Raw genomic sequence first — 11,835 nt, 5'->3', positions numbered from 1 at the left:
GAACAGGATTTCAGTGAGGTAGAGATACCCAAAGTCCTCAGTCTCCTTCTCTTTTCCTGAGAGTTCAGTGTCGAGATAAAAGCCAGGATGCCTGGAGATGGCCTGGGATGCAGTGGTTGACCTTGGCATCCTCCATGTCTGACCAAGCTCCAAGTACTCTATGGCTCCTGGAAATTATTCCCATTTACCCATTTTACCAGGGGAAGTCTTCATGTGCTTAGGGGTGGTCACCCCAAATCTGGGTCTGAGGTCTCTAGGTGACCCCTCAACCTGGTTTAGCCCATCTGCTGAGGATGGGGAAATTTGACCAGCCTGTGCCCACAGGTATGTGCTACAACTTCCTGGGGTCCCAGGTAACAGCTGGGTTACCAGAGGTGTGCGTTCAAATACGGGAGTTGGGGAAAGGCTAGGGCACCTTGTGAGAGGGCTCATCAAGCCCTTTTCAGGGTTCTTAAAATGACTAAGAAGCAAAGGAAGAAGTTGAGCATTATACGATCTACACACACACACACGTACAAATCTATCTCTACTAAGTATTATCTCTATGTAAAATAATGAACATTATTTCAAAATTAAGAGCTAGAATTCTTCCTGATGGGGAACATGAGCTTTTCACTTAGATGGTGAAATAACTAGTATTGGAGATTTCTAACAATGTTATTTTAAGGGGGGAGTGGGCTTAGGGAATTGATCAACAGCCCCATGCCAATGCCAAACAAAGTAACTAATATGCTGTTTGGGCCTCTCTAATGAGTCATTTGGACCCACAGAACTGATCTGCAGAAGGTACTAAACCAGGTATAAAATATCCTCATCAATTTGGAAGGAAGTCCCTGAATTCAAGAATGTGATGCCACCTAGGATATACACTGGGGTTGGTTGGAGACTCTGTCATACATGGCGAGGTGTGGATCAAACAAAATGGTTCAGAGTTGGGGCCCCTGGGGCAGGCGGAATGCTTGGAGGGAGAAGACAGAGCCTCTGTTTCCTCCCGACCTCCCATCCTTTAGACAGAGGAGATCTTGGGAATGTCAAAAGGCAGGAAGCACTTGCATTGGGAACTGAGGAGAAACTGGACATGTAGAGGGAAGCCCACTTCTGGATCTGACACTGGGAACTTCATGGGGAACCCATGAAGAGGAAAGAGGGACTCCCAATGCCCGGAAGCAACGCATTGACCCTTAGCCACAGGAGCCCTCTTTCCCTGGGACTCTGGGGAAGATCATGCCCTCACTTTTCAGGGAATGCTTCTCTATCATCTGTTCTTAACTGAACCACCTTTACGCACTTTTAAAGGATGATTACGTCAAACTGGCAAGTGTTTATTAAACACCTTTAATGTGCCAGGCACTGGGCTAATTGCTGGGGATATAGAGACAAGAAAACCTCATGCCCATTCTCACAGAGGTCCCGGTCTAATGGGGGAAATGACAAGAAAACAATTTGTCCCAATAAGATACAGGCAAAGTCTCATGAAAACCCAGGCAGGAGAGACTATGAAAGGGAAGAAAATGATTGACAGAGGCAACAAATGATGACAACAAAGGCCCCCTGATATGCATAGATGATCACTGGGGAGCACGCTGATGGGGGCTCATAACCATCAGAAAGATGCCTGCATCCTCTCGGAGTTGGCACCAGAGCCCTGAGGAGAGGAGCCACCCCTCCTTTGAGGACCCAGACTACCCAGGCAGGAATAGAGGTTTGGAAGAGGAGCCCCCAAGCCTGAGCTAAACAAGGTACAGAGAATGATAAAGAAACAAAAAAATTCAAATAATCAGTCAGAGGAGGCAAAACGACCTTAATTTGGGGATAGCATATTTTATGTACTGAACCTAAGAGATTCAATAAAGAATTGCAAGCAAATGATAGTTTTATACACAAACAAAAGACAGGAGGAAATTGAAAGAGATTCCATTTGAAATAATGAAAAATGCTTGTCAGCTACGGGAGGGGGAGAGGGAGGGAAGAGGTGGGTGGGAGACGATATGGGTCATGTGATTTTGGAACTTATGTGGAAATGTATTAAAATGAAAATTAAATAATGGTTAAAAAAAGAAAAATGAAATAATGAAAAAATGGATAAAGTGTGTTGGGGTTAACTTATAGGACACATTCTGTACCTCCAGAAATAGGACTAAAAATAGTCTTCACAGAAATAAAGAAAAATCTAAAACAACTGAAGATATATATTCATTGCTTATGCTTGTGTTATGCCTATATGATAAAAAATACTCAAGTTCATTGATAGAGAATGCCATACCAATCAAATTGTAAACAAAAATCATATCAAAATTTATCTGGAGGAGCAACATGCCATATAAACATATGGGAGCTGGAATTTTTAAAAGTAGACATCCTAGGGGGCAGCCAGGTGGCTCAGTGGACGGAGAGCCAGGCCTGGAGAAAAGAAGTCCTGGGTTCCAATCTGGCCTCAGTCACTTCCCAGCTGTGTGACCCTGGACAAGTCACTGAACCCCCATTGCCTAGCCCTCACTGCTCTTCTGCCTTGGAACCGATTCATAGTATTGATTCTAAGATGGAAAATAAAAATGAAAAGAGCAAAACCTTTGAGTGTTTTCTGTTGCGACATGGTTAATATGGAAATGTTTTGCATGACTTCACATGTTATCTGGAACTCAAGAAAATTTTAAATTGTTAACTAATTTTTTACATTTGAGAAATGTTTAAGAAAAATAAAAACCTATTAAGCCTAGTAGTCTAGTGCTTAATGAACCCACCATCCATGCTGGATAAAAACTGCCAGGAACTGAGAAGTAATTTGGCAGAAAATGGGGTTTAGACCAGCACTTATACCATGTAACTGTTGGATTCAAATTCATATCTTCCCAAGCTCTTATTTTCCATAAAGTTTATTTAATCACTTGAAATAGAGAAAGCAGATAAGCATAGATTTAAGTCTCTTTCCTACTCTACATGTGACCATGTCTGCCTCACGGTGGGGTCCACCCCACACCTTTTTTACAGAGATGCTCACAAAAGATAAAATGGAAACTTTCAATGAAAAAATATAAAATGTCTTTTCATGCACAAAATTGGGTCATAAGTAGCACAACAGATGGAGTCCTGGGTCTGCAGTCAGGAAAGACCAACATTCAAGTCCAGCCTTGGACCCTTCAATTGTAACCTTGGATGAGTCATTTAACTGCCCTCCCCCAACCTCAGTTTCCTCAACTGTAAATTGAAGATAATAAAAGCTCTACCTTCTCTATTATGGGGGTCCAATGAGATATTTGTAAAGAACTTGGCATAGTGTTGGCACACAATAGGAGCTTAATAAATGCTTGTTCCCTTCCTCCTTGACACGTCTCTCCCCCTTCCAGGTAGCTAGAATAAGAAAGGAAACTACCGATTAGGAAAAATGTTCTTCAGGAAACCTCTTTAAGGAGGGACTGGGCACACATGGGTAGGAGCCGCTTCCTATAACAGTCACAGGAGATGAAGTGGGGCTTTCAAACTCCCTCAGAATGGATGTGCCGCTGAGCAATTCGGAGGTCTGACTTCAGTGTCGGGGCAGAAGCCGGGTTAGGTGGAGCTCGGAATTCCTGTAACTGTTCAGGAATCTGGAGCTGGAAATATCCAAATTACGCTGTGCTGAGACCTAGGAGGTGCCTAAGGGAAGGGACTTGGGGGACACTTGAGCACAGGAGATGAGAGGAGGCCTCCCACACCAGTGGTCTAAGGAGGGCCAGAAGGGAAGGGGCCCTGCAAGGAGCTGGGGCGAAGGATTAAACTGTCAGCTGGGACCAAGATTCCGCCACCAAGGCAGCCCCGGGCCCAAATCCTGCCCATTCAGCGGTCGATGGCTCTAGGCCTATTTCCTCACCTGTGAGGTGGGGATCGGAGCACCCGGTCACTGTGGGGGTCAGACGTTTGCCCATCACCCCTGGAGTCAGGTTGGCAGCAGGGAGGCCGGGGAGCGGCTGGAGTTTCTGACAAGGAGCGGTCACGACGCTAATACATTAACTCCAAAGCCATTTATTTCAGCCACTCCATGGGGCGACGCCAGCTCCCCCTGCCCAGCTCCCCATTCTGAGGGCTGCTGCCTTGTGGGGTCTCATCCGGCTCTAGGCTCGCCTGGAGGTGACTAGGCCCCCCCAAGTCCTGCTACTCTTTTTTCCCCTCTGGCCCTGCGGGATGGGCCCTTCCTGGTCCGGCGGGGTGCTATGTGTAGGAGGGGATCCAGTGGAAGCTATGAAATTGAGGCTGCAGGAGGGAGGAGGCTGGGGTTCCTGTCAGGGCCCCCAGGAGGAGCCCCGGGAGCCTGCGGCCCTCCAGGGTCTGCACTGTGGGGCAGCTCGGCCCCCTCGGCTCTGGGGGCAGCAGGGGCCAGGCTCTGGGGGGGAGGACCCTCCACGACGGCCGAAGAGTCATTGGGATGCTCCACCCGCTCAAACAGAATCAGCATCTCACAGTGCAGGGTCTGCGGGAACAGGTCCACGGCCACGGCCCTGACCGGGCGGAAGGGAGAGCCCTTCACCCTGTTGGAAGGGGCCCGGCACAGGCTTGGGGGAGAAGAGGGGGGGGTCAGTCTCCTGCAGGGATTTCCGCCCTCCCCACACAGACCCCAGAACACCGGACCACCGAGTTCTGTCCTGGCAACCCCACACTGAGGAGAGCCGGGAGGCCAAGTCCCAGCCGCCCAGAAGTAGTCTTCAGTCCCCTCCCCCTGGACCCAGGTCCCTGGCTGATAAGAGCCTGGGCCAGGCTGCCCATCCTGGGCCTCAGTCACTGCAGCCCTGACATGGGGGAGATTTCGCAAACCCGCATCCAGCCACAAGTCCTGGAGGGCGCCCCGGAGGGGATCCTACTAATCTGGGGTCCTTCTAGGTAGGGGACAGAAAAGCCAGTGGGGGTGGCCCGGCCCCTCGCCTCTGCCCCTGCCTCCCGGGTGCCCACAGGCTAGTCCAGTCCCCTCCCAGCCCTGGCAGGCGTCCCAAGCAGAACTCACTCCACAAAGTTGCTCATGGCCGCCCGGGGGTTGCAGGAGACGTAGATGAGCTTCTTCAGGTGCTCCGCCCTCCGGAGGGCCAGGATGACTTTGGAGTCTGGGCGGAGGGGACAGAGATGGCTGAGGGGAAGGGTGGCCGCAGGCCCGGGCCACGTGGCGTTCACAACCCGCTCCCCCGCCGACCCTCAGTCCTTCCTGGCCAGACGCTGCCCAGCCCAAGCCCTCGCCTAGTTGGCACTCACGCAGCCCAGCTCGGGGAGGGTCCACGATGGCGGTCAGCCTCTGGGAGGCCAAGGAGCTCATCAGGGAGGGCACCAGGTCCTCAGCCTTGCCACAGTGGAACTCGATGTTGTCCAGGGCTGGAGGAGGCAGAAGCACCAAGAGCTGAGCCTAGGTCAGGGCCAGCTCACCCTGGTCAGCCCTAGAACGGAGGGACCTCAAGGGCCCTGTGGCGCCAATCTCCAGGCCGCGTGTGGGGCTATGGTGTGGGCTCCCTCTGGCCCAGGCCCTTTGGGTCACTCTCAGGGCCTCATTTTCTTTTCCTGGAGCTTCACTGAGCACCAGAACCCAGGGCCCCAGTCCTGCTCTCTAAGGCATGCCACGTGTCCTCGAGGGTGCACACGCGCGCGCGCACACACACACACGCACGCACGCACACACACGCACGCACGCACGCACACACACACGCACACACACACACACACACGCACGCACGCATGCACGCACACACACACACACGCACACACACACACGCACGCACACACATTCTTCTTGGGTCCTCTGACCTCATTCCATCATGGCTTGACCCAGATCCTATGGCTGAACGCCGAGATGCTCCCCTCTGGCCTGGGGGTGGCCCCGGGGGAATCCCTGCTCCTCCAGCCCAGACCCAAAGTGCTACAAGACTGACTGACCATTCATCTTGGCATTCACTCGGGCATCTTCCACCGCTTCCTGGCAAAGCTCAATGCCAATCACTCTCTTCACTGTCTACAAAGGAGACAAAAGGACCGGGCAGGGGAGGCCTAGACCTGAGCCTGCACCGGTGCCCGAACCCCCTCTGCGCCACTCACTTGCTCTCAGTCCCAGAGAAGGGCCCCGAGACAAGCAGTGACTGGTCCAGGGACCTACAGCCGGCCCAGCTCAGCGAGGGGACTCGAACCCTGATCCCGCTATGTGTGTTGGGTCTGGCACGCGGGCTCGAGACTGCTCAAGGCCGCCAGGCTCAGAAGCCTCCCTGCAGGCTCCTCCCTAACCTCCTCCTTCCCAGGTCTCCAGAGTCACGGGAGTCGGACAGGGCTCGGACGAGGTGTCCTCTGGGGAGCGGCCAGCTGCCTCGAGCTCACCTGGGCCAGGGAGAGGCCGATGGTCCCCGTACCACAGCAGACGTCCAGCACCGTGATCTCCCCATCCAGCTGGGCCCAGTCTCGAATGGTCGTATAGAGGACTTCGGCGGCCGGCGTGTTCACCTGAGGAATCGCTGCCTGGGTGAGCCCCCAAGAGGGTGGCAGCCAGAGCCTGCGCCCCACGGCTACTCCCGTGTCTCTACAATATCCAGAGCGAGGGGTCCCCCAAACCAGGGAGACGTTCTCCAGGGATTCGCCATGGGGCCCCCCGTTTCCCTCTCTTGTTCCTGCTGCTCCCATGGAGCCCCCAGGCTGGCTGGCCAGGCTTCATATGACCTAATGACCACACTGGTATCCACAAAGGAGCCAAAGGACCCCCAGGGCTCCCCAAGGCAACTATGGAACAAGATAGCCCAAATGGCCCAGAATCAATACTGCATGGGGGAGGGGGAGGGGGAGGGGGAGTCCCAGAGAACCAGAATTTGGACCTACTCAGAAATTACTCCATGCTCCCTGCTGTCAGAAAAGGGGAGTGAGGCCCTCAGAAGCAGAGTCAGTGCACATTTATTAAGCGCCTACTGTGCGCCAGCCATTGAGCTAAACGCTGAAGATGCCAAGAAAAGCAAAAGGCAGCCCCTGCCTCCAAGGGTGCCTGGTCAGATGGAGTGCAAGTTTCTACAGATGATGACCAGTGGGCATCTCAAACCCAACATGTCCAAAATGGAATAAGCCCCCCTCCCCCCATTACTGTGGCAGCCACCACCCAGGCCCCACATCCAAGATGGCGCCACAGCCTGTCCATTTCACCACCATCAATCTCTCATCAATTCCCTTCCCCTCTGCCTCTCCGTCTCTTCCTAAAGCTCAGGTCTGACCATGCCAAAATGCTGGTCATTATTCAAAGCCCCTCATGGCGTGCTCCCTCCCCACCTTCCTCCCTGATCCTCAACGTTGGCCTCCCGGCTGCTCCGTCTCTGCCCCTGTACATGCTCATGGAGCCTCGGGCCCAACACCTTCCTTCCTACTGACTTTCCCCAAGACTCGGTTGGAGCAAATTCTGCAGGACGCCCATCCCAGGGCCCGCTGCCCGAGCGTCCCCCTCGCTCCTGTAAGACGACCGCCCCCGCCCCCCCATCTCCCCCACAACTAGTGCAGTGTAGCGAGGCCCGGTCAGGGGCGGGCAGAGGTCCTTCTCATCTGTAGTCTCGAGGCTTTGCCACCTTTTCTTCCCCTTCCACCTCCCTTTAGGACCATCAGACTCACAAAGACCGCCACAGGCCTGAACCCCCGTGACCCAAGAGCTCTTTGGGGTATCTGCCTCGTCCCCCCTCTTCTCCCATGGAGCTGCTTTCCCTCTGGAGTCTCTTGACTTCCACAGTGTGGCTTCCCTTTGCTCTTGGGTCCACTTCGGTTTGTACATGGCACCACCCAAAAGGTCAGACCACGTTTTGGGGCGTAGGTCGGCCTTCACCCTCTGTGCTCTTCAATGAAGACACTCACAGACCGCAGACCAGAAGGGGAGCCTCTCCCCACTTCCCTTTCAAAGGAAAGGCGTCCTGCTCCTCTGGCACCGCTTCTGGGCGTCTCCACGAAGGACGTGCCCATTCTTCAAGGGCAGCTCCAGCCTGGCCAGCCAGAGGGGGAAGCCAAACTCTCCCTGAACCTGATCTAGAGAACGCTCAGCTCGGCCCTCTCCATGCAGGGCACACCTTCTCCGTCACGGCCTAGGCAGGGGCCCCGAGTCTGCCTAGTCTCCCCCCTGAAGGCAGAGCCTGGATCTGGGCTTGCTCACTGGAAAGGACTTCCCAAATCCCCTGAGAGCCTGTGCCTCGGGAGGCTGGCCTTCTTCTCACTCACGAAGGGCTCCCTCAGCCCAGGGCCCAGCACACAGCAGGGGCCTAATAAATGCTTGTGACGTACCTGGAAAAACGCATGAGGGGAAATCCGGAACTTGAGCCCCAAAAGCTCCTCATGGATGTACTTCTCTCCTGCAACGTGCTCCAAGGGCAGGTCCTCTCGGTTGGGAGACTTCCTGAGGGAAGAAAACAGAGCGAGGTGAGGTGGAGCGGGCCCAGGGTGACACACTCAGCACCCCCCCCCCCCACTTCATGCTCTCTGGGCATGTTACAGCACAGCTGCTGGGGCCGGGGCCTCCCTACATCCCTGAGAACTGTCCCACCCCGGCGAGCCTTGGGGCCACCCTCCTCCCGCCCATCGGGGACGCTCTCATCCAGCCGTAGGAGCCCACCTCTGACCCTCTTCCACGAAGTAAAGAGAGGTGACTCCGCTGGGCTGGCCGGGCCCCGCTGTGAAGTGCTGGCCGAGGGAGGCTTTCAGGCCTGCCAGTTCTTCTTGACTGAGTTTCTGGAAGGGCAGAGAAAAAAAGGCCACCCTCAGGGGCTTGGAAGTTCTGGGCCAACTCACGGGGCAGCCAGGGACAGGGAGACAGCTGTGGCCCCCACCCCAGCCAGGTCCCCAGCGGGTCCTGTCTCCTCACCTCCAAGTTCTGGAGAGTGGGGCCATGGCACTGCCCGTTCCTCATTCTCTCCGCAGGCTCCCCTCAGGCTCGTGCCATTCACCCCCCCCTCCCCCAGAGCACTGCCTGCCCTCATTCTGTCTAGAACCTGGACCCCAAGCCCCCAGGGGTGCCTCTGCCCCAGCTCAGCCCCCCAACCTCCCAGGGGGGCCCCTAAGGCCCCTGGTCTGATGGTGACATCTTGCAGACCCCCTCTGACTCCTTGGCCTGCGTATGGCTTCCTGCCCTGCCCGGTGCTGAATGAGAGTGAATGAGTCCCGGAGGCTCGAGTCCTCCCAGAGCCTCGACTTCTGCTCCACAAAAAGGGGCTAAGGGTTGGGTAGTGCCAGGCAGGTACCTGGGGGTGGAAGTAGACAATGGCCATGGTCTCTCCGCTGCAGCTGGTCCGCACGGTCAGCTGGCGCCAGTGTCCCTCATATGTCTCCGGGCTGTACACAGAGTACGGGGTGGACCTGCAGAGCCACAGGCTGTCAGCCTGCCCCCCCCCCCCCATGGCTACCCGGTGGTCCACACTGGGACCCCCTCAGGGCTGCCCCTCCCCCTCACCGGATGTACTCCTGGAAGGCCCGGACCACACGCTTGGTGCCCGCTGGGATGTGGACGGTGTCAAAGGGCTCGGCCACAGCGCAGGAGCCGCCCTTGTACTTGCCCAGGCGGCAGCCCACCGTCTTGTCTTGGCAGCCCACGCCCACGCCGATCAGGAACTCACACTTGTTGCGGTACTCTGTCTGCAGAGGGAGAGCAGGCGCTAGGTGAGCCGTGGGGGGCGGGGAGCCCAGTGACACAAGTGTGACAGGCTTTGGGGGGCCTCACCTGCAGGGGGGACGCCTTGACGCCCTCCAGGGGGCAGCAGAGTTTGTTGAACTTCTGCTTCTGCACGAAGAGCCAGGGTAGCAGCGTGCGGTTGTTGTTCCCGATCTCCCTGCAAGACAGCCCCGCCACAGGCCACAGGGCTGAGACCCGGGTTCAGATCTAGCCTGCACAAGGGCTCTAGGGTGGGGCCCTGGGCCTCTCTGGGCCATGGAAGGAGGGTAAGGCTCGCCCTTACTTTAACTGTCCTTCACCTGAAGCAGCCTGGCAGGCCCCCTCCCAGAGTGGCACCCCTTCAAGGCACTGCCCGGGGTGCCCCCAATATCCCACTTTACAGAGGGGGAAACTTGCTGGGGCTGAGGCCTGACTCTTCTTGCCCCCGGCCATGTCTCCGGATCTCCAGGGAGCACACCGGGCCTTGCAGACCCCTGGTGGGGACCCAATGCCATGCGGGCAGTGGTCAGGCCTGGAGGGGCCTGAGCGGGAGCCCCAGGAGGGCAGAGCACAAGAAACTGCACCCTGGAACTGCCTCTGGGGCCCCCGTCCTTTAATGCAGAAATGCAAAGGACAGAATGGCCTGGAGGCTGAGAGCCCAGGACAAGGCTGAGTCTGGGGTTCAATTGCTGGCTCCAATAAGCCTAGTCTTGCACTCCCAGCCCACCACCAGAGTCCTCCCTCCCCTCCCTTCCCCTCTGTGCCCACCCCCTCACTTGGTCAGTTTCTGCAGCACTTGCTCACACTCCTGCTGCTTCCTCTCCAGCTGCTCCTCGTAGGGGAGGGTCCACAGGGGGGTGACCACATCTGCGATCTGTTTGGCTATGGGCTCCTCAACGGAAGAGGGCTCCGCCGCTCCAGGGGCAGGGCGCTTGGCCTCGGCAGGGCCCCCCTCCTCGCCCTCCCGCTTCCTCTTCTTGGCCATGGGGTCGGCCTTGGGCTTGGCCAGGCGGATGCTGAGGCAGCGGCCCTTCCACAGCGCCCCGTGCAGCACCTTCATGGCCCGGTCCCGCTCCTCCTGGCTCTTGAAGGTCACGAAGGCGAAGGGCCGGTGGCCGAACAGCTTGGTCTTGTGAGGCTGCAGCCCGAACTTGGCCAGGAACTTCTTCACATCGCTGAAACCCACATAGCGGGGCACATTCTGAATCTCCACCTTGTAGATCTCCGAGGTGAACAGATCATCCTTGATGTAGCTGTACATGGCTGGGGTGCCCTCTTCGGCCCCTCCACACTCCTCTTGGAGCTCCTCTAGGGGTTCTCCACCTGCCGGTTGGGCAGGGAGATCTACATCAACTGGCCGGCCAAGGGGGTCTACACCAGCCGCTGCTGCGTCCTCTTCCTTTTCCATCCTCCTGGGCTAGGCTAGGATAAAAGAATAAGCGTTGTCAGCTCCACTCTGCTGCCTGGCAGGGAACTGCTATTCTGCTCAACCCGTCCCCATGGACTCTGTTTCCCCATCTGCAGACCTAGAGAGGAGCTTGGGGGTCCCTAAGGCGCCTTTAGTCCCTCCAAGGCAGGGACCAGCCAAGAGGCCCTGGTGGGGAAGGGGGGATCAGTTAGGGCGCATGGGCAGACCCAACCTCGGGGTCTTCACCTTTATGGGGTGAGGTCTCTGCCTCCTTTGTGTACTGGAGTTAGGGTAGTACCAATGGGCCCTGGATCCCAGAGTCTGCCCAGTTTCCTCCAGTGCCAGATCTAAGACCCCGCCTCAAAGGAGCAGATGGAAGAGGGGCACTGGAAGCTCCGCCCCAACCCAGCTTGGGGAGGGTCAACTCTGGGGCTGGTGGCAAAGTCCTCCTTCCAGGGGAAGCTGGGAAGAACGGACCCCTCCCCCGGGACAGGAATGGCAGGCTTGGACCACGCACCTTCTCTGGCTGCCACTGGAGTGGGGCTCGAATCCGTAATCCCAGGAAGGCCGTTCTCAAGTCCCGCACCTTTAGGCCCAGGACACGCGGTCCCGAGTGCAGCTGGACCACGCCCCCACGATGCACGCGCGCCACTGGCCGGCAGGCCCCCTACGCAGGCGTACCGTAGTCCTGTTCCCGTCCTCCCTCCTCTGATGCAACTCTCCCTCAGAGGCGGAGCCCGGTTGCGCTGTAGATGTCATCACGACCCGTCCCTGACGCACCAACCGCTTCCCTCCATCCCAAGCCTCTTCCCCGTTTCGTAGCGATTCT

General features: G+C 56.6%; 1 protein-coding gene across 2 annotated transcripts; it reads right to left on the bottom strand.

Annotated features, from left to right (window-relative positions):
• Positions 1–2,857: 2,857 nt before the first annotated feature.
• On the bottom strand, positions 2,858–11,662 carry TRMT2A (tRNA methyltransferase 2 homolog A). Of its 2 annotated transcripts, none has more exons than XM_007490377.3 (12): positions 11,524–11,662; positions 10,375–11,020; positions 9,668–9,776; positions 9,401–9,582; positions 9,192–9,306; positions 8,567–8,682; positions 8,239–8,350; positions 6,319–6,441; positions 5,887–5,962; positions 5,215–5,331; positions 4,973–5,069; positions 2,858–4,526 (listed from the first exon to the last, which is right to left on the bottom strand). In XM_007490377.3, exons 2-12 carry the CDS (start codon positions 11,004–11,006, stop codon positions 4,214–4,216), a joined length of 1,992 nt encoding a protein of 663 aa, XP_007490439.2. In that variant the 5' UTR covers positions 11,007–11,020; positions 11,524–11,662; the 3' UTR covers positions 2,858–4,213. The 2 variants fall into 2 exon arrangements, with proteins under 2 accessions (XP_007490439.2, XP_001376871.2); XM_001376834.3 differs by lacking the exon at positions 11,524–11,662 and adding an exon at positions 11,253–11,372.
• Between the last annotated feature and the right edge of the window lie 173 nt (positions 11,663–11,835).

The sequence above is a fragment of the Monodelphis domestica genome, chromosome 3 (assembly GCF_027887165.1).
Source record: "Monodelphis domestica isolate mMonDom1 chromosome 3, mMonDom1.pri, whole genome shotgun sequence".
Lineage (NCBI taxonomy): Eukaryota > Metazoa > Chordata > Mammalia > Didelphimorphia > Didelphidae > Monodelphis > Monodelphis domestica.
This window is presented reverse-complemented; position numbering and strand designations above follow the sequence as displayed.

Coding starts and splice junctions, on each gene's coding strand:
- TRMT2A (XM_007490377.3), bottom strand. CDS start 11,006: ATGGAAAAGGAAGAGGACGCAGCAGCGGCTGGTGTAGACCCCCTTGGC. Junction 9,583..9,667: donor TCAAGGCGTCCCCCCTGCAG/GTGAGGCCCCCC, acceptor CTCCCTCTGCAG/ACAGAGTACCGCAACAAGTG. Junction 8,683..9,191: donor TTGTCTACTTCCACCCCCAG/GTACCTGCCTGG, acceptor CTGCCCTTCCAG/AAACTCAGTCAAGAAGAACT.